Source organism: Aythya fuligula, chromosome 15 (assembly GCF_009819795.1).
Source record: "Aythya fuligula isolate bAytFul2 chromosome 15, bAytFul2.pri, whole genome shotgun sequence".
NCBI classification, from domain to species: domain Eukaryota; kingdom Metazoa; phylum Chordata; class Aves; order Anseriformes; family Anatidae; genus Aythya; species Aythya fuligula.
This window is the reverse complement of record NC_045573.1, coordinates 11,169,673-11,190,505: the sequence shown is the minus strand read 5'-3', so window position 1 is coordinate 11,190,505 and position 20,833 is coordinate 11,169,673. Positions and strand designations below refer to the sequence as shown.

General features: G+C 47.6%; 1 protein-coding gene across 2 annotated transcripts; it reads left to right on the top strand.

The window, feature by feature from the left end:
• The first annotated feature begins 743 nt into the window (after positions 1 to 743).
• On the top strand, positions 744 to 18,488 carry LUC7L (LUC7 like). 2 transcript variants are annotated; one of them, XM_032197387.1, is made up of 11 exons: positions 747 to 834; positions 2,385 to 2,479; positions 7,412 to 7,510; positions 8,199 to 8,309; positions 9,000 to 9,143; positions 9,587 to 9,763; positions 10,591 to 10,679; positions 14,456 to 14,485; positions 15,424 to 15,588; positions 16,669 to 16,730; positions 18,127 to 18,187. In XM_032197387.1, exons 1-10 carry the CDS (start codon positions 774 to 776, stop codon positions 16,694 to 16,696), a joined length of 999 nt encoding a protein of 332 aa, XP_032053278.1. In that variant the 5' UTR covers positions 747 to 773; the 3' UTR covers positions 16,697 to 16,730; positions 18,127 to 18,187. The 2 variants fall into 2 exon arrangements, with proteins under 2 accessions (XP_032053279.1, XP_032053278.1); XM_032197388.1 differs by lacking the exon at positions 16,669 to 16,730 and having other exon boundaries at positions 744 to 834; positions 18,127 to 18,488.
• The last annotated feature ends 2,345 nt before the right edge of the window (positions 18,489 to 20,833 follow it).

Genomic DNA, 20,833 nt, shown 5'->3' with positions numbered 1-20,833 from the left:
TGGGATAACCTGGCACAGTCCAGTATGGGATAGCCTGGAACTGTTTGGTATGGGATTGCCTGTAGCAGTTTGGCATGGCACAGCCCAGAATAGTTTGGTATGGGATAGCCTGGAACAGTTTGGTATGGCATGGTGTGGAACAGTTCAGTATAGGATAGGCTAGCACAGTGTGGTATGGGATTACCTGGAACAATTTGGTATGGGATAGCCTGGCACAGTTTGATATGGGATTGCATGGAACAATTCAGTATGGCATGATGTGGAACACTTTGGTATAGGGTAGCCTCTAACAGTTGGTATGGCACAGCCTGTACAGTTCGGTATGGGATAACCTGGCACAGTGCAGTACGGGATAGCCTGGAACAGCTCGGTATGGGATTGCCTGTAACATTTGGTGTGGCATGGCGTGGAACAGTTTGGTGTGGGATAACCTGGAACATTCAGTGCGGCACTGCCTGTAACAGTTGGGTATGGCACTGCCTGTAGCATTTTGGCACGGCACAGCCCAGCACGGCCTGGCACGGCCCAGCACGGCCCTGCCGCGGGAGCCACCCCCGCCTCCCCTCCCCGCCCCGCGGACTACAATTCCCGTCAGCCCGCGCGGCGCCGGGAGGGGCCGCTTCCGCCCAGCGCCCGCCGCCCGTCCGCCGCCGCCGCTCGTCCGCCTCCGAGGCCGGAGCGCGGAGCCCAGGCCGCAGCCCGGAGCCCGGAGCCGCCGCCCTCCTCCAGGCCGGAGCCGCCCGCCCGCCGCGGCCCGGCCCGGCCCCGCCGCCATGTCGGCCCAGGCGCAGATGCGGGCCCTGCTGGACCAGCTGATGGGCACGGCCCGGGACGGTGAGTGGGGGCGGGCGGGGCCTGCAGGAGACGCCGCGGCCCGGCCCGGCGCTGCCCCCCCCCCGCTGCGGGCACCGAGCCCGGGCCCGAGCCCGGAGCGGAGCGGAGGGGCCGGGGCCTGCGCCTGGCTCCGGGGCCTGCCCCTGGGGAGGCCCCGCTGCAGCCCGGGGTCCCGTCTGCGGCCTGCCGAGCGCGTAGAGCCGCTGGGCGCGGTGCAGGGCTGTGAGGTACTCGGCACTTGGCTTCCTAAGCGAACCAGTGCCCCTGCTCGCTCTCTCTCTCTCTCTCTGCGTGTTGAGTTGCTGTTGAATTGCTTCCCATCCTTTTATTTCATACAAACTGAACAATTGTGGCCCCTCTATTTTATTTATAAAGGTTCAGTGTATCTTTGCCTGCCTACATCAATCTGCAAGGGAGTTGCAGAAAAGCCTCATGTTCATCGAGCCGTGAGTCACAACCAATTTTTAAAGCTGTTATAACAAAAGAAAAGTGTTTGCTTTTTTTCACGAGTAACTTTAAAAGTGTAGCATAGAAAGAAAAAAAAAAAAACAACAAAAAAAAAACATTTTGAGTAGACACAACATTATTCCTGGATGCTTGCAAATCCTAAACTATTTTCATACGTTAGTATTCCACATACCTGTGTCATATACACAGCTTAGCTTTAAAATTGTCACATACCATTACCACGTTGCCTTTACTTTTATGTATCGTTCCCCTGACTTCCTTACTGCAGGTGTGGGCAAGAAAGCTTTTCCTTTAAAACTTTTCAACAGTGGGCATAAAATTCTGCAGCTGAGGTCTTGAAGAATGCAGATGGGTATAGTATATGTTGGAGCTCGCAGTGTGTATTGACTAACTTTGTTTCCTTTTTCTTTTTTCTTTTTTGCTTTTTCTGATATTGTCTTGTATAAGTGGCTCCTGAGTAAAATGTCTTCTGAGGGCGGGAGGCGGGTGGGAAGTACTTTTCACGTTCCAGGCCAAGACCTACAAGATTCAGCTTTGCACGGCCTTGGAAAACACACTGCATACTTGGTTTTGAGACCAAGCAGACTGCTGTCTTAATTATCAGCTTAGCAAGTAGCAGTTGCCTATACAAACTGTCCAGCACAGCACTGTTCTATGATTCGTGACCCTCCAATAGCATGGGTTTCAGTATCTCCTGCCCCTTCATCACAGTAAAAAAATAAAAAGGGAGGGGGGTGAAAAAAGGAAAGCACTGGCTGCAAGCCAGACTGTCTCCTTTTTTCTCTTCTGGCTGTGCTGTCTCTTTATACGGATGACAGGCTTTGGACGTTACTTGGCTCGCCAACACTGTGTTTGACACGGTGTATTGGATGAATTAATGCTAAAATAGTATTTATTTTTTTTTGCCACTTAAAAGTTTTCCAGAATATCCTGCTACCCTATAAGCGTTTTCAAGTAATTTGGGGGAGCAGGAACGACAACTGTTTTAATCTGCATATTGAGGTGAAATGATCATACCAACGTCTTTGTTACCTTATCAGCATTCTAATGTCTCCTTATTTAAAACCACAAATGAATTTCAGGAGATGAAACCAGACAAAGGGTGAAGTTTACAGACGATCGTGTCTGCAAGAGCCACCTTCTGGATTGCTGTCCTCATGATATCCTGGCAGGAACAGTAAGTACCTTCTCTGTAATAAGGAATTCTGGTAAGGCAGAGGTTGGCACAATTCTCCTGGTCTCCTCTGTGCCATCCTAGGTAACTTCTAGGAGATGCAGCCCAGGAAACATCAGACTTCCCTTGCCCTAGAACAGCTGCAATTTTATTTTCAGTTTTGGTGACCTGTGTTTGGAACCACTGAAGTCAGGAGTTCTCAGAATTTGCTCAAAATGCTTTTTCTCTTGCAATCTCACGTGAAGTTGCAAGATTACTTCTATTTTAACAGCCTGTGATAGTTAGGGTATGAAACTCCTGTGGAGGGCACGTCATAGCCTGGTTGAGCCAGCACATTGTCTTGGGTGCATTCTTCATTCCATTGCCTCTTTGGGTTAGCTGGATTTTTCTCACGAGCTGCAGTAGCCCTCAATTCTTGAGCTTTTCAGTCTCCTCGTTTAAACCACGTGATGTTTTCTGGATGGAACCTCAGCTTTTTTCATCATCATGGGTTGATGTGCTAATGGCAGGTTACAGCTCAGGCCAGCTTCGCCTTTAGAGTTGGTGTGAGCGGTGTGTCACTCCGCCTGACTGGTTTAAAACATTTGAGGCAGCTTCCTTAGCTGTTGCCCTCTGGGGATGCAGCTGACGAATTTTCAATGATTTAACTCAAATATTCTCTGTGTGAGCAAAAGGTGATGTGGTAACAGAGAGACTGTGTGGAGTAAGTATCCAATTAGGTGCCGGATGGAAGGTGCAGTCTGACTTTCAGAAGACAGTGCGTGTCTTCTGTGGTTGCTGGATTACATGATTGCAGGATGGAGATGAGTGGATATTGGAAATCCATCTTTATCCTTGCTGTTTGGCACTAACTACTCTGGCATTTCATGTTGTCCATCCACTTACACATTTTTTTTTTTTTAATGCAGTCAATATTTATAGCCCTTCCTTCTGTCATTCTGAGAGCTGGGTTTGACACAGTGGGTTACCAACAAAGGGCAGGGCTGGCAGGTAGCTCTGCCTCGGATTGTAACACTGTGGTCACAAAACTACAGTAGTGCCAGCAGAAAGAGCTTTAGCAACATCTGCCCTGGCTTTGAGCATGCAAACTTCAGCTTTTAAGTGGCTGTTGCTGCAAAGTAAGCCTGGAAGAGCTGAATACAAATTTTTGTATTTTTGAACCATTGTAAGGGACGCAGGGCAGAAATTTGAAGCTCAGATGTGTTTTCCAGCGGCTGCTCCATCAGCCTCCACATCACCTCACTCTGCTTCAGAATTGTAGAGCTGCTTAAATCACCTCCTGCCCGTTTCCATCCTTTGTGCAAGTCACGGTGGGTTGGGATGGATTTTTTCAACAGCTTTTTGAAGATGCTGCCTTCCGCCTCTTCTGATGTGCTTCCAGGAAGCAGGTAGGTGGTGAGCCGAAGGGGTCAAATGAAGTGATTGGAGCCAGTGTCAAAGCACAGGGGAAGCGTAAGGTGCTCAGGTGCATTGTGAGAATCTCCTGGATATGTAAGCACATCAAAAAGTTTTCTGCTTCTGTTACATGTGTGCAGTGAGTTGTCTCTTTACTCTTGCTGTGGAACTTGCAATCAGAAACCTCACCCAGGGACAAGAAGGAAGACCACTTCTGTGCAAGCAATCTTGTAGATCACTCGAATGATCTTGTGGTGGCCTTGAAGGGGCTGTGGAGCTCTCTGTGCTGCTGACAGCAGGTTCTTGGGGGCAAGAAAACATATTGGTGCCACAGGTCACTGTTGAAAGAACATGTGATGTCTGGAATGGGATTGACATTTAGCTGTCAGCACTACCAGCACAGAATGAAACACAACTGAACTGTGCAGGCTCTCCTCGTGGACCCAGTCAGGTTTACGAACATCTTACAGTGCTCCGTTCATGGAGGAGATGTGTGGGTGGCTCAGCATTAACTGCACGGAGTGGTGTCTCTCTCTCTGGATGTGTGTTAATGCAAACGTCAGGATCTTGTATGTTTTTGGAAACTTCCAACAGATGCTCTGAGCCTTCTTGTAATGGTTATGATGCATTGTTTCCCCGAAGGCATTGTTCCTGCTGCATCGTTCAGGTACAGATAGTTCCAGGTAGTGGGAAGCTGGTTGGAGCTGAGCAGGCGACTGAATCTGGTCAGCAGCAATGATCAGTGAAATGTGATGAAGCACCTCTCACTGACCTTCAGGTGCAGAGTAGGAGAAAGAGTCCGGCCTTTAAGTAAGGCTCTGGACTTTTCTGAAAGCTGCAGGAGGCACGTTGGTGTTTGCTTTGTTTAGGTGGGCTGTGCCTGGCCGTAAGAGCCCTAATCCATCAGTGGAAGCACACATGGGGATGGTGTCATCTGGTAATGCTGAATTTCTCATTCCACTAATGAGTGGACAGATGAGTCTGAAGGCTGTCCAGGGAGAACATTACTTGGAAATTGCATTCAGGGAAGTTCCGTGTCCCTCAGTGGGAGATAAGAAAGATGAAGTCTGTAGGTTGCAGAGGTGTTTCATGGGGATCTGTGCTTTCCTTTTTATAACTGGGCAAAGCTCCAGAGCTCTGATTACTTCTGAAGAACATTCCTTGTGGAAGCAGACCTGGTGAGTTAACGGTTCACTAGCGATGCTCGTAAGAGATACCTCAGGATGTACATGGATTGTGCAGCAAACGTGAGCAGGACTGATGGTCAGTGACACCTGAATGTGTTAGGTCAGCGTGTGCATGGGGAGTTAGGCCTTTACTCAGGCTCTCCTGTCTCAAGAACCTGTATCACCAGCCAGCCATGGATATTGGTTGGAACAAGTCACAAACGCTGCTGGAAAGGCTGAGTGTGTGATGACGCCTCCCTGATGGGACAAGGGTATTCTTTGAAACAGCAGGTCAAGTGATTTTACCTGAAGTGAGCAATACACATAAGAATCTTCGTGCACCCGGATATCTCAAAGGATCTGGAGGAAGACCTGAAGTTCACATGCTGATAAAGCCAGTGAATTCTCCCCTAGAGAGTGAGTTTAAGAGAATTGTTGCCTTTTAACAGAGTGAGAGGAATAAAGGACACATTGGCTCTTCTGAGGCTTTGGGTTGGAGCTCCTCTGAATTGGGGCTGTGGCTCAGCTTGCAAGAAGGGTTCAGATAAGAATAATTGTGATCTGTGACAATCCCAAGGAGGATTGCTCTTTCTCCCTGTATTGGAAAGGGATTTCAGTGGAATGACCAGACCATACAACTAAAAGATTTAGGTCACGTCATGCTTTAATGTTGTAGGAAGATTTTGTGGCAAAATTACAGTAGCTCTTCAGCCTTCCTTGAAAAGACTTGCCTGAAGATGAAATCTTTTAAGCTCTGAAAATACCAGAACAGTTGTGTGTTTTTTGTAGGCATTACGTTTCCACTGCTAGAAAGCTCAACAAGGCTATTCCTGGATAAAGTGTCTGTAGCCTGCTATCTGTAGTCTCCTGTTTCTGGTAAATCTGAGCCAAGAGAGGAAGACTAAATAGTGACAAGTCCTTTTGAATTGTTTTCTTTGTTTAAAAGAAGTTACTAGCACAGGTAACTGCTGAAACCCCAAACGTTACCCGGTGGAGCTTGCTTTGGTTACCTTGTTTAATTCTCAACGCTTCCACTGCTGCTGGCTGAACGCATTGCTCCACGTGCATATCCCTGGCACTTCCTGCTTTAGGTTGTGGTGTTTTGCTGGGATTCTGCATTGGTCCCAGTTCAGCCGTATTTAGCTTCTTCTGCAATTCTGACTTCAGTGTTGCCGTGTTTAGGTTTGGGCTCCTTGGGACTAGGAGAGAAAGGGATGACTGGTCTGAGTGTTCCTTCACGAGCTCACCTGTACCCTGCCATTTATACAGCGTGCTGTGGCTCATGCCACAGCCTTTTATTATTTTGGCTTTCAGAAATGTCTTATTCTTTTTCTATTTTAAGAATAAGATGAATGTTCTCTGTTACATATTGATAACATAAAAATGCAGTTTCTGTGTTCTGTATGCATAATTAAACTCAGTTATTTGGCTGTTAGCTACCAGATTGGGGAAACACAGTAAATTTAAACTGCATTAACTGCAGTAGAGATGAAGAACAGAATTCAAATCAGGGCTTTCTGGGAGAGGAGATGCTCCTTAATTCCCATGCCTTATGCGTAGGAATTAGCTCCATTGAGCTGGTGGGGTTTAAAATTGCAGCTGCATGTGGGAAGGGTTAGCTGTAGAATTACGAGCCTGCTGTAGGTGAGCGTGGAGTTCTGCTTTTCTAGCAGCCGTTCCCCTTTTTACCTTAAATTCCTTTGTTCTTAGAATCATAGAATCACAGGATGGCTCGAGTTGGAAGGGACCTTAAAGCTCATCTAGTTCCAACCCCCTGCCATAGGCAGGGATTCCACCCACTAAATCAGGTTGCCCAGAGCCTCGTCCAGCCTGGTATTGAGTGCCCCACCGCCCTCTGAGTGAAGGATTTCCTCCTAGAGCATTTGTTCTTGACAGAGCATTCCATCTGTGTCCTGTGCCTTGGTATGTTTCGTTACGTTACTGATGTTCTTTCTGATACAGATGTGAGCTTTGATCTCAGGGTACGAAGCTTTGTGTTTTGCTGTTCTGTAGCTCTGAAGCACCAGAGATGTTTGGAGTTGGTGCCTGCTGAAGAATTTCCTGCTGCAGCATGCTGTGCCTTCCCAGCTCCTTCCCAGCAATTTGTAAGACTGCTGTGACCTACAGCAGGAGTAGGACTGGACTTAAAATATTTGGGGTGCTTTAATGTTGTCCTAGGAACTCCTAGAAGAGTGGTTCTAGCAAGCATGTGGTTTTTCTGGCTGGTTCTGTTATGACAGTTTAAGAGGAAGTTCTTCTTCCTGAAGAGACTTTACTTTGATATTGTGCACCTGTCAAGAGTTAAGCATCTGCTGCTTGTTGCCATAAAGGGGGGGGGGATTCTCACATTAATTTTCCTTTTTCTTTTCAACAGCGAATGGACCTGGGAGAGTGTACAAAGATCCATGACTTGGCATTGAGGGCAGACTATGAGATTGCAAGTAAAGAGAGAGACCTGTTTTTTGAGCTGGATGTAAGTATGGAGGGTGGGTTTTGGAGTTATTTGGTTGAACAATAGAAGTCGGTGGGTATTTCAGCTAACCCTATTATTTGATATATTGTCTGGCAAGAATGTGCAGCCCCTTCCCAAATGTCAGCTTGATGCCGACATCAAATTGTAAACGTAATTATGACCCTGGCAACCCCATTAGTCCAGCTACCTGGGAGGCTCTTATGGCATTCCTTGCATCCCACACCTGCTGCTCTGTACCAGGTCACTGTAACCTAATGGCCTGTCCCAGAAGAAGAATTAATGTTAAAAGCCTTCTGCTCTGTGATTTCACTTCTGGCCAGATTTAGCTTTCTCTGATGGTACGAGCCTAGTGGAAGAGCAGTCATCTTCCGATTTCATGCAGTGCTTTTTATCTCTGCACCCGTTGCTCATGTAACGGAAGGTGCAGTACAAAGCAGCAGTTATTTGTGAATTCTGTTATATGTCAGAGTAAAGGAACAGTGTCAGGTTCCAGACAGATGACAGACATTAGGGCAGGGTTTTTTTTCTTTGACTTTCTGCAAAGCTTTTTATATTTTTTTTTCTCAAGGCAACTGTTCTTGAAGTTGTTTGTGCGCTGTATGGAGATTGCACCAGCTAGCTGTTGGCTGTCAAATTGGCTAACACATGGAGAGCATCTTGGTTCACAATTCTCTTTCTGAATGTGCAGGCTATGGATCACCTGGAATCCTTCATTGCCGAGTGTGATAGGAGAACAGAACTGGCTAAGAAACGCCTGGCTGAGACACAGGAAGAGATCAGTGCTGAAGTGTCTGCAAAGGTATCATCCTCTCGTTAAACCCTTGTTCTGAAAGGCTGTGCAAGAGCACTGGTGCTCTGCTGTCTCCTGACACCATTGATAGTGGGAAGCTGTGCTCCGCAAAGACTGGCTGGATTCCAGCCATCACCCTCAAATGCTGCTCTGGCTGTTCTTGTGTCTGGTTCCGAGGGCTAGAGTAGGGTAAAATATGAACTCTAAAAGATGTTGCTTTAGCGCATCTATAAGGTATATAGGTTTCCTGTCCCCTATTCAGTGTTCGTGTACCAGCTTAGGATAGTAAATCTATCCCGTGACTTGTTATCTTCTCATGTAGCAGATGCTCATGTAATTTCCTCATTGGGAACTTCTTTCACCAGGCCAGTACAAAACACATTTCCAAAGCTGGTTTTGTGGATTCTCTCCTGTCCGATAAGCCATGAATGTGCCACTGTTTGCAGCAGAACTGATGATGTCCTGTCTACCTATGGTTACTTCATTTACTACCTGTCTAGAACTGTGTTGCCTGTACTTAGCCTACCAACATCTTTTTGTTGGGATTCCTTTGACTTTTGGAGATTGATGATGATCTTCAGCAGTGGCTTATTTATGTTAAACAGGTTTTCTGCTTTAAAGAAAAAGGAAAAGTTGTCCTGCAATCTTTTGCAAGCTTTTTGTCTTACCAAAAAAAAAATAAATTCTTATTTTCTGTAGGCAGAGAAAGTACATGAACTGAATGAAGACATTGGAAAACTCCTAGCTAAAGCTGAGCAGCTGGGAGCTGAAGGAAATGTTGATGAGTCTCAAAAGATCCTGATGGAAGTGGAAAAAGTCCGAGCAAAAAAGAAAGAGGCAGAGGTATGTTGGTGTTCTGGGAATTGTAACAGCTGGTTGAGCTGTGTGATAAACAGCTGGGCAGGTCCTACCTCTTATTTTGCCAGCACCTCCTCTTTCAGTTCCAGCAATGTGCTGGCAAGTAGTTGGTGGTGTAGTGTGATAGACAAACAAAAGCTCTTTAGAAACTTTTATCTGGTGAAGAGAGATGACTTGGAGGGGGTGGCAGTTCTTCCTCTGAAAGATCTGGTCACTCTGAAAGATTTAGTCACTACTCTATCCCACTTACAGGGATAGACCAGCAGGGCAGCTGTGCTTGCAAAGTGTTTTGTATGGCACCTCCTTTATATTGAGGGTGCTTTTATGACCCCTGGAAGCAGCAGTGTTGGTTTTTGCAGAGGTTACCCTGGAGGGTTGAGGTTGTGTAAGGACTCCTTGACATTTGCCTGGTTTTTGCCTTCTTTCAGGAAGAATACCGAAATTCAATGCCTGCATCCAGCTTCCAACAGCAGAAGCTGCGTGTGTGTGAAGTCTGTTCGGCGTATCTGGGTCTCCATGACAATGACCGGCGTCTTGCTGACCACTTTGGAGGCAAATTACACTTGGGTTTCATTCAGATTCGTGAGAAGTTGGATCAGCTGCGGGTAATCTTGTCTGTTTTAATCCTTCTTGCAGTTCTGAGGTTATTCAATATTTATATTAAGGTCATATAGAATTCTTTTCAGTCCTTGTATAAGCCCAGAAATCTCTGATTTCTGAATCCTGGAAACTTCAAATCGAGATTTGCCTAGCCTCATCGTGCGGTCTGTTCTGGGTAACTAATGTTGGACCCTTAGAATTAGTCAAACTAGACCGCTGCTGTAACTTCTTCCTCAACTACACGTGGCTGTACTCATGGTCTTTCTCATTGGTTTGGCTGAAATTTGTCACTGAGTTTTCTGACTATCGAAGAGCGCTCTGAGACCTCTTAATGAAACGCTTTAACTGGAGTTCCATGTAGTGCTGTTAAGGAAGGAGGTCTGTGGTAGCTGAAGTGCTGATCAGCAGTTTTCTGGAATGGTTTGTAATGGCCAGGTGGTACTAGCCTTGCTTGCAGGCAGGAACCTTTAGCCTGCTGGAGTAAGAGCGGTGATCCCTGTGCCATACTCAGCAGAATATTGAGGTCAGTGCCTTGATTGATCATGGCACAAGACCAGGGCACTCTTCTGTTGTGTATAATTGTGGTGAGACAGACCCTTGCCTCAAAGCCTGTGGGCTCATCATTTAGAGCGCAAGCACAGCAGATTTGTGAGTGGCATTTCTTGGGCTGATGCAGGTTAGTGCATCATAGGAAAATGAGAATCTTTACGGAGATCTGGACTAGCACATAAAATACTGTGAAACAGGTCCCTGTCTCACTATGTGAATAGTCTCCCTGTAGATCTCTATCCTGTTACCGTATGGCTGAAATATGATGTAAACTTTTTTTTAGAAAACGGTGGCAGAAAAGCAAGAGAAGAGAAACCAGGATCGTTTGAGACGGAGAGAAGAGAGAGAACGAGAGGAGAGAATGGGCAGACGGTAGGTGAAAGTCGAAACCAGCTTCATAAAACAAACAGTTACTGAAATAATTTCTTGTATCTGAGTATTGCAGGAAAGCAGCATGTGCTGCTGGGTCAACTGTTGGACATGCGCTGGATGCTGCGTGAACACCTTGGCGTTCAATTTGGAATGAAAACAAACGCACAGAATCCCCACGTTAAAGTGATTGTGTATTATTTTAACCCCCACTGTGTATCTGAAAGACAGAAGCTCAGAAGATGTGCAGTCTTCAGGCTTACGTTGGTCTAGTCCCTGTGGCTGGGAGTCTGGATGAAATGACCTCATCTATTGCATCCAAGTGGGAAAACTTAGAACGAGTGCCAGGTCTGCTCAGATGGCTCTTGTCATGCAAAGGTTCTCTGGGTAGTCCTTCTTGCTTCTAGGCTAGGAGATGACAGCAGAGTGGAGCTAGTATCCATGAGCCAGGTGGCAGGCTGCCTGACTTACTCAGAAACTTTTCTACAATAGCACTGAGGTACGTTTGGCACAGCTTTGGAGGATGCTTTCCAGGACGTCTCTGGGCTGTCCTGCTCAGAAGGATCCCAAGGAGTGGCTGGTTGTGGCGGTTGTGGCTGTGTGTGTGTCACCTTCTGCTCATACACGTGTAATTCTGGAGCCTGGGAGTGGCTACCACGTTGTTATTCTCATGACAAGTTCTTCTGCCTCTTGCCAGCTGAACTGGAAGAACTAATTCTTCCGTGTGCGTAAACAGCTCGGTTAAACAGCCTGGCATGAAGACAGCGGTTATTTATTGGTGGTGGTCACACAGAGGAAGTGGCTGAGTAGGAGCGCTGTTCTTGTCACAGCTTTTTGCCAGTTACCTCATGTTTCTCCTCAGTCTTATATTTGAATCTGAAAAAAAAACACCTTGCTGCATGTGGAGGGTTCTTTTTGACCCTCAGTGTCAACTGAGGCGTGTGTTTCAGGCGTCCTCTGAGGCATATGAGCTACATAACTGCAGTGTGTCTCAGGTAGTGCTGCCCTCTGGGTATACGTTTCTGGAAATGCTAGCAAACAAGTACCAGAGCTGAAGGACCTTGGTTTTCTGTGGTCTGGGGCTTGGCAATTGTCGTGCATGAAGATGTAAGCTCCAAATTGTCATGCGTTCCCTGATTTGAGTATTTTATTTGGGTTCTCTCACTGGGGATTGCCTGGTGTCATAGGAAGTGCTAGTTCATGCTGCAGCTTTCTGCTGAACTGCAGCCCTTTATGATGAGCCTTGCAGCTTTCTGGCCTCTGTGCAAGGTTGTCAGTAGTGCAGTTGTACTTGAGAGCTACAGAATGTGGAACTGGCTGCTGAACCCAAGAGTCAGATGAATGGGACTGCTGCGTGTTGGTGTTCTGGAGACAAAGATGGCAATGAGACAAGAAGCATCTTCCCACGCAGCTGTTTCGTGGTAGGCTTGTTCTGGCTCGCAGAAGGACCCCTCTAACCTGGAGAGTGTCTCTCCATAGTCTCTTGTATTCCTGGAGTTTGTTTCTGCATGAAATTGGTTCAACCCAATGGTTGCCTTCAGGAAGAGCACTCTGGATCTCTAACTTGGTCTGCATCTCCCCAACCTCTCATCTCTGCTTTCTCCTTTCTGTAGCATGTGTGTATTTCATGTGTATTCCCAAAATCTCAGCTCCTGGGAGTTAAGGAGGCTCTTGTGTTCACAGCATAGGTAGCTCACATATGGATGCATCTGATAAGGGGTTTCTGAATATTTCATGCTATAAATATAACAGTGTTAAGAATTGGGATGAGTTGGCCTGGTGTCTGATTTCTTGCTGGTTTTATATTTTGCACCAGTTAGTCTGTGGCAGGCCTTTTCCCTCTCTCTGTCTGGAGGCACCTCTGTGCTCCTCTGTTCAGATGTCAAAAAAAAGCATGTTTTGATGGTGGAGCCAGGGATGATGTATAGGGGAGGTCAAACTGTTTTCCTCTCTAAAATGGGAACTTGACACAAAGAAGGAAAACAGTTTTCCCAGTGGATGCTTAATGTCAACTGGGACTAGAGCCCAGATTTCTTGATTTCTAAGCACCTGCTCTTCTGGGTGCTGTGCAATGCCATGCTTACAGGGGTGTTTTTCTGACAAAAACTGATCAGTGACTTCTAGCAACTTCAGAGACTACCTGTCTTAAGCAGAACTTGATACTTAAGGAACCACAGAAAATATGTTTCCTGCATAACTTTTATTGTTTTGTCTTCATGTGCAGCGTCTTCAGGGGGGTTATTCAGCAAGAGGAAGAATGCCACTTGACTTGGAGAAGTCTTTGGTGGCTTTTAGGCATTGTGACACATTATGGAAGCCTGTGGATGGGTTTGAAAAACTCTTAACTCTTATAGATGTTATTAATTTGTCAAATAAACTGTTTTCCATGTAGGAATGAGTGAATGGTTTTGTTGCCCCTAGTGGTGAATGCAGAGAAGTTCTGTGTTCTGTGTTTGGTGTTGCTGGTGACTGCTACCCAGTGATTCCTTAGGACTGAAATTCTCTGGAGAGCTGGCATGTTTGGAAGGGCAGACAGCAGTATTTGCTTGCCAAGTACACCAGCAAACAAGACTATGGAGTTGCTGAATGGATTTCCTTTTTAGTAAGTTAGGCAAAACATACATGTAGGTTATGAAACTCAGCACATAGCATCTGTGATGCAGGACAGAAAAAATAATAAAGCGCAGCTTTTGACTTGGCTGGGCAGCATTCATCTGCTGTGACCTGATGTCTACTGATTCGGGCTGGTAAGGAAAGTGCAGCTTTTTTGGATGCTTCCTGAATTTCCAAAGCTTAGCGTTATGGAGTGATTATCAGGAGTTTGTGTGCACTCCTGCTCAGATCGTAGTCACAGAAGGGTGACCAGGCTTCTTGCAGGGGATGTGGAATAGCTTTGTGTGGATGTGTGCGCCAGTGATTCAGAATAAAGTGATCAGGAGGAGAAGAACATGAAGAACTTGGAGTAACAACAACCATCAAAAAATACAACTGCCTGCCAGGCCTCTCCAGTGCGTCCTGCGGCTCTGTCACTTCTTGTTACGTGAGAAAGTAGGTGTGTAGCTATTGCCTTGCTCTCCTGGTTTATCAGCTTTGCCTTCATCTGGTCTTGTCATGCGTGGCCTGGTCTTGTCATGCAAGGTTTATTCACCTGACTCCCAAGGTCAGCTCTACCTGGTTTACACTCCTTTTACCTGAAGTCCTTTCTAAATTTCTGTTTTTTCTTTCTACCACGATTGAACTCTTGTGTTCACTGTGAAGGGATGTCAGGGCATATTGATTCTTTTAATATTGTCTTATCCAGGTATGGTTTTAAAATGTATTAATAAAGTAGATACTTCTTTCTCTTTTTTTAAATTTTATTTGTGTGTAACTTTCATCTGCATCTCCTGTACGCTGCTAAACAGCTCCGTGGCTGTGTAGCTGGAGCATCCCCTGTGAGTCTGTATGCAGTGGGAGCAGTTAAGGGTTCAAGGCGAAGTCACTAAACAGAGGCTGGCTGCTTTTCAAGTAGAGCAGAAAGAGGCTGTTCAGTCTGTGTGAAGTTTGGAGGTAGGCTGGCTTCGAATGTGGCCATGGAGAAAAAGGAAAAGCATTGTCCTTCAGGCGGAGTGGCCCCTTGAGTGGTGCTGAGCAAGGATGTTGCAGGAGTTGAAAGAACTGTAATGTTATTTACAGACTGTCAAAAGTTGGGAAACTACAAACAAGCCCTGTAAAAACTAGTGTTTCTGCAATGTTCTGCAACTGTACCTTCTCTCACTTAACTCTCCTCTCCTTTCTAGGTCTGGATCAAGAAATAGAGATCGTCGAAGGTGAGTGCAGTTCTCCCAAATGCCTATTTGTGCTTTTTCTAGTTACTGTGTTTTTTCATGGGTCTTATAAATGGAGCTCATTCTGTGCCACAGTCATTTTGTTATGCTCCCTGAAAGAAACAGGAGCTACTGCTTGGGCACTTCTGCAGCGTTGTGCAACCCATGTCCCTGTTGGACTAGAAAGCATCTGCTGGCTAGCCCAGGTGGGACAGAGGGTGCTGTGTGCTCCATGATACCAGTCTAAGAACACACTCAATACCTTTTTCAATAAATGTCTAATACCCCTTGATAGTTTTTGTATCTGAAATGTATCTATTATATATATTACTTCAGATGTAAAAAAAAATAATAATAAAAAAAAATAATAATAATTTTAAAAGAAAGATTCAAGATGAAAGCCCCAACATCTCTGTGAAGAGCTTGCCTTTATGGTATGACAGCATTCCATAAGTGATCACATACCTGGAGGTCATCTTCTCTCCTGTTTCGTACATACATTGGCATCCTTTATTTTGATTTTAGAGCAGATTGAAACAAATCAATTTTGAAAGTGCAGTACTTTCACAAGGGGGGCTCCTTTTGGCAGGCTGTCATACAGGTTGTGGTAATTTCATGTGAGGTTTATTTTGCCTTCCCTTCTCCTCCTTCAGTCAAAGTGAGACAAAATATTGCAGTTGGTAGGCTGTGCTCTGGGCATCACCACGTGCTGATGTTAGTGGTGCAAGTGATTTTCATAAGCTCCCCATCAACTCGAATTTACCGTCTGGTGTTTTGTTTGTAGCGTGAGCCCAGGAAGGGAGGAGTATGTTCACCTGGGGGGTGATCTGTGCTGCTGATGCTTGGGGTCGGTGTTGCTCTGGAATGTGTGAGGGTGCAGGTGTACGGAGGGGTTGTACTGGCCCATCTCTGGAGCCTGAGGCAGTCTGTGTCCCCTTCAGATCACGGTCTCGGGACAGGAGGCGGAGGCGCTCGAGGTCGGCTTCCCGTGAACGGCGGAAGTCTCGCTCCAGGTCCCGAGACCGGCACAGGCGCCACCGGAGCCGTTCCCGCAGCCACAGCCGAGGTCACCGGCGGGGGTCCAGAGACAGGAGTTCAAAACACAAGTACGTATTCCTCACATGAGTGCTTCTCTGCAAAGGGGAGTCCCTGGCATCACAGAGAGCCTCCTCTGATCCTTAGAGTGAGCAGGAGTCTGACGGGTTTCTCAAGTTAGAAGCTGCACGTGCCCTGTACCAGCTCCTGGGCCAAAGCAGTATTCCCCAGTGGCAGTCTGTAGATGGCCTCACATGGGCACAGTGCCTTTGCAGCAAGGTCCCAGCTTGAGAGTGGAGTCTAAGAGATAAAACTGTCATTCCCCAAACTGTGGTGCTGAGCCTTGAGAAATTGCTGGGTTTCTTGCATAAGCAGCAGCTCATAGTCATGCTGGTGCTCACTCAGCCTCCCCAGGCATGTAAAACCCAAGTAGCAGAGGCAGTTCTGACATTACATTTCTGTGTTTACTTTCTGCTTCCCAGCGTCTTGCTCTCAGTGCTGGAATGGGGAAGGGAAGAGTATGATTTGGGAACTGGGGGAGGCCTTCTATTAGGGTAACAAAAAAGCTAGTTGAGAGATTTTTAAAAATCTCCATTGGGTGAGGGAGGGAGAAAAACAGCTGGAAGGAGGAGTTATACCATTCTGTCACTGAGGAGAAACCCTGTAGTCTGAGAAAGGGCTTTAAGCCTCTTCTGAAACTCAGCAACACGCCCCCTGTGCTGGAGGAAGGCTGAAGCAGGCATGTGTATGTAGGAGTATTAGGAAAATTGAAATGAAACCATGTGTTTCCTTACAGCCCTTCCAAACCCAGAAGCAAGCTTACCCCCAGGTGCTCGCTGAAGTTAGGATCTAGCCTTTATTTTAATGCCCTTAGTTAATAGGGGAGTGCTTAAGGAGTGTCTCACCTGATTAGGCACTGCCATTTAAGTACGATTCAAGAAACAAACCTACTGTTGTGTGCCTTGTGTCACTTTAGCTAAGGGGTAAAAGAACATATTTTAAAAATACCCGATGAAGGGGAGGGGAATAATGGTATGAAAAAAAGTCTGTTAATACGTGGGGGGTATGTGTGTGTGTGAATACTGTTGATTCTCCAATGGCTGAGATACTAAAGTCCTTTTTTAAATCTGTCTTGAACATGAAAAATAAAGAAAAGAAGTTTGGACAATTAGGAAGTGAGGAAGACCCTGTAATAACTATTACTAAAGAGCAGGTAAGGGATTACTTCGAAAACCTTGAACACATTCAATCAGCCCATTGAGATTGTAGGAGGACTGGCTAGCTGACATACCTCCACAGAGTTACTGAGCTGGGGAGAGACCAGTGTCAGTTTAAGAAAACAAAGCAAAATGAACAAACAGGAAAGCGTTATTCCCTGGAAAGGGTGTAGCTTCTGTTTTCACTCAGAGTGAACAAAGCCTACATTCTGGTTCTGCTGGTCTGAAGTCTTGGTTCTATAAAGAAATAGCCTGTCACGCGATCTGGAGGTCTGAGGGTAAGAGAACTATGGAGAGCATGGCCTGTTGTGGGGACAGGAAAAGAGTTAATTTAATCAAACACTCATGTTGTTTCTTGTCTTCCAGTTAAGTGACACAATTTAAAGTAACGAAAATGAAGTGGCTCAAGATACAGAGGGCTGTAAGGTTTTAATGTAATTGTGCAAGAGTTCCAAACCTTAAAACCAACACGATGGAAAGCTGGAACCTGTAAGATGCCTGTCAGGTCCTCTTCTTGTGACTACAAAGTAGGACCTGTGTGCTGAGTCCTAGAGTACAACCTGCTGGCTGTGCAGGGTCTCTGACAGCTTCTGCCTGGTTCCACAGGCGTATGGGCTGCTAGAGAGAATTAAGGGCCAGCACCTAGTTGATAAGCAGATTTCTGACAGTTGGCATGAATCATACAGGGTAAGAGCCTTTTAGGATTGTTTCTAGTATGAAAGCCTCTGCTTAATGCTGTGTGGGCTGACACAATGAAGCACTGTTGAAAATCTGTAGCTATCATTTCAGCAGGCTGTGCAAAGATTTGCCTGTTGTGTGCTCCAAATTAAAAATTGGTATCATCCTGACTTGGAACTCAGGGTGCTTGGGATGGCTGCTTGTCAGATGCAGAGTGACAGAAGCCTAGGCCTGAGCAAGCCTTTGAATCCAAAGAATACAGCTGGTATTTAAAGCAGTTGAGCAGAAGTCTGCTAGCTTAAAGCGTAACCCCAAAAAAAACTCTATAAAAGACACAAGCAGTGCTGAATGACAGGTGAGGAAGAAATTGCTGGTGCTTTAGTACAGCCTAGTAAACTAGCAAGGCACAATGGGAACACCTCAGAGGGACCCTGTGGCAACAGCTGTGGAAGGCTTACTCTTAAGGAGAGACTAACAGGGGCTGTGCTGTGCACTGGGCACTGCAAGCTTTATGTGAAATACTCAGGTGTGCAGAGGGACCGGGGCTTCTATTTGGGCAACACTACTCCTGATGTTACAGTCCCTGGGCACATTTTTGTAAGAAACTTGTGTTATGTCATAGCCCTGTTAGGAAAAATGTTGATGTTTTGTGCATATTTTATTCAAATTATTTCATCTGTGGAGCTTATAGCAATGGTTTACTTTGTACTTCAGATCTTCTAGAGATCGATCTTCAAGAGAGAAGTCCCGAGACAGAGAGAGAAAAGAGAAGAGCTCTTCTGAGAGGCGGCACGAGAGCACAAATGGCAAATCTCGTTCCAAGAGATCAGAAGAGAGAGAAGCTGGCGAGATCTGAACTCAAATGATCTGTGTTGCACTGTAAATAGTCTGATAAACATTCTACACAAAGCCTAAATTTCCCATTTATATTTACTGAATACAACTCATCTTTTGTAGTTTTGAATTTTTATTGTTTGGCAGATAGCTGTGAGTTTGTAGAGACACAGAGTTACGTACTGTTTAACAGGTTTTGTTTTAGTAGGAATAAATAAAGCTGACCGATCGTTTTCAATTCAGGCCGGCGTTCGCCCCGTGTGTGTTGTGATGCGATGAGCGCGGCAGGTGGGGAGCTGAGCTGCTGTCCTGTTTGTGATGCTTTTGGAAAAGATTTTACCTGATGCTTTGCACAGTTGGAGTTTGTGATCGTTTGTAGTGCTGGTTCCAATTTGATTAATTTTTTCTTGTATGTTAAATGGAGAGGGTTGGGTTTTTTATCCCTTTTAGCATCCAGCCACCTCATTTTTAAGTCTCCAGCCTCCGGGAGCTGCCTCCCTGCTCCGTGTTGAGGCAGACGGTGCTCGGCCCTGCTGTGCCCCTCTGTCAGCAGCTCTCGATTTTGTGAGGGTGACCAAAACTTTAACAAACACCGGCTGCGAGCTGTGCCCGGAGGGTGAACCTGGGCTTGATGCGGGCTCAGAGGCCAGCAGCGGCTGCCCTGCCCCTCGGAACGTGGCCGCCTGGGGGCTGTGTGACGGGCAGAGAGGGGCCGGGCAGGCTCGGGGGGGAACCGGGGGGACGGAGGGGACTGCCCGGGGACCCCCCCGGTGCTGTGGGGTCCCGGCTGTGCCCGGTGCCGGCCCCATGTGCCGCTCCCGGTCCCGGTGCTGCGCGTTGAGGCCCCGCCGCTCCCCCCTCAGCCTCCGCCTCCTCCCTCCGGTGCCGGGGCGGGGCCGGGCCGGGGCTTCCGCCGCCAGCCGGGAAGCGGCGGAGGGGGAGGAAGGCGGAGGGGAAGGGGTGAGTGCGGGCAGCGCCTGGCTGTGTCTGTGTGTCCGGCTGTGTGTCTGTGTGTCTGGCTGTGGCTGTCTGTCGGTCCTGGAGGGGGCCGGGGGGTGCTTGCGGAGGGGAGGCGGCGCCGCGGGGGGCTCGCAGCGGCCGGCAAGGGACTGGGGTGAGGCAGGAGGGGGGCGCCGCGCGTAGGGCGAGGGGCAGGGGGCTGGGGGTGCAGGAGGGGGGCTCAGCCCGGGGGGCACTGAGGCGCTGGCACCGGGCCCGCAGAGCCCTGGGGGTGCTGGAGGCAGGGCTGGACGGGGCCCTGAGCGCCCTGCCCCGGGGGGAGGCGTCCTGCCCAGGGCACGGGGGGATTTGGGGGAGCTTTGGGGTCCTTCCAACCCGAACCGCTCCGTGGGGCGACCCTGTGAAGGCAGACGGAGGCCCCGCAGCTCCCAGCGCTGTTCCAGCCCCCCGTGAACATTTCTCTCCTCTGCAGACCACAGGCTCGGTGTGCAGGCGTGAATTAACACGTTTCTGGCAGGAATAAAATGCTTCAGTGTCCCCAGTGGGGCTCTCCCACCTTTTTTGTACCCTATTTTGGGAAGCGAAAACTCCTCGCTAACTGCTGGGAGCCCTGGGCCTGGAGCAGGGGGGCCTGGAGCCAGCCCCGGGTGCCTGGCCCTGCTCTAACAGCCCGGCAGCGGGCTCAGCTCCTGGGAGAGCAAAAAAGGGAAAAAACCAAACAAACAGCAATTTCTGGGGAAGGAAAGAGGGGTCTGTCCCGGAGGTGGCCGGCAGTGACAGCAGCAGGTGGCAGAAGGCCATCGCTCGGTGCTGCCTGGAGCCCTGCTCGGCCATGGCTGGTCTGTGACCTGCGCAGTAAGGGGAGATCTGTGGAACAAGCTCTTGACTTAAAAAACGTAATTCCTCTTTTTCTTTTTAATAAATGTACGTCAAACGACTGCAGCATCTTCTAAAGAGCTTTCATGCCCGGTGATCCCCCCGAAGGAGCTCCCCTGGTCAGCCCCTGGCAGCGGGGAGGCCCTGTGGATGCGGTGGGGATGTGCCTGCCGCCACGGGCTGGCACAGCTCGCTAATTAGCACGCTTAGGGCTGACGCAAGGGGTCTGCAGCAATCAGTGAGGGCGAGTGGCTTTGATCCAGAAGCGCTTACAAGTTCTGGGATGATAAATTGCCCGTGTGTTTGTTGCTTGGTTATTATTAGTGGCCTAACCTGTAATCAGTTCCACGTAGCTCTGCAGTTTTAGTGCTGTTCTTTAGTGCTGTGTCTCAGGATGATGTTTTTCCCATTGCCATCCTGGAAAAACACTGGCCCAGGCCTTGCTCTTGACTAAACTAATCAAGTTTCTCCATTTGAACGCGTGACTGCAGTGAAGACTGCCCTGGAAAACGTGACTTTTCTCCTACAAATGACAGGGGTGTCACTCCCTGAGACTACATCTGGTTGTACTCCGGAGAAGTTTCCAATTCTCTTACCGTCACTGCTCTCTGGAGTTAGTTGTGGCTATTGTGGAGGGTGAAGTATCACTTAAGAAGCACCTGGTGTTAACAGAAGAAAACCAGCAGGAATGTGGGAAGGGAGGGAGGACAACTAGCAGCAGTGCAGCTGTGTCTGAGCCCCGAGGTCTAAG

Excerpts from the sequence above, each read along its gene's own strand:
- LUC7L (XM_032197388.1), top strand. The coding sequence starts at position 774 with ATGTCGGCCCAGGCGCAGATGCGGGCCCTGCTGGACCAGCTGATGGGC. Across the intron at positions 7,511-8,198 it reads ACCTGTTTTTTGAGCTGGAT|GCTATGGATCACCTGGAATC; the intron begins GTAAGTATGGAG and ends CTGAATGTGCAG. Across the intron at positions 15,589-18,126 it reads GACAGGAGTTCAAAACACAA|ATCTTCTAGAGATCGATCTT; the intron begins GTACGTATTCCT and ends TTTGTACTTCAG.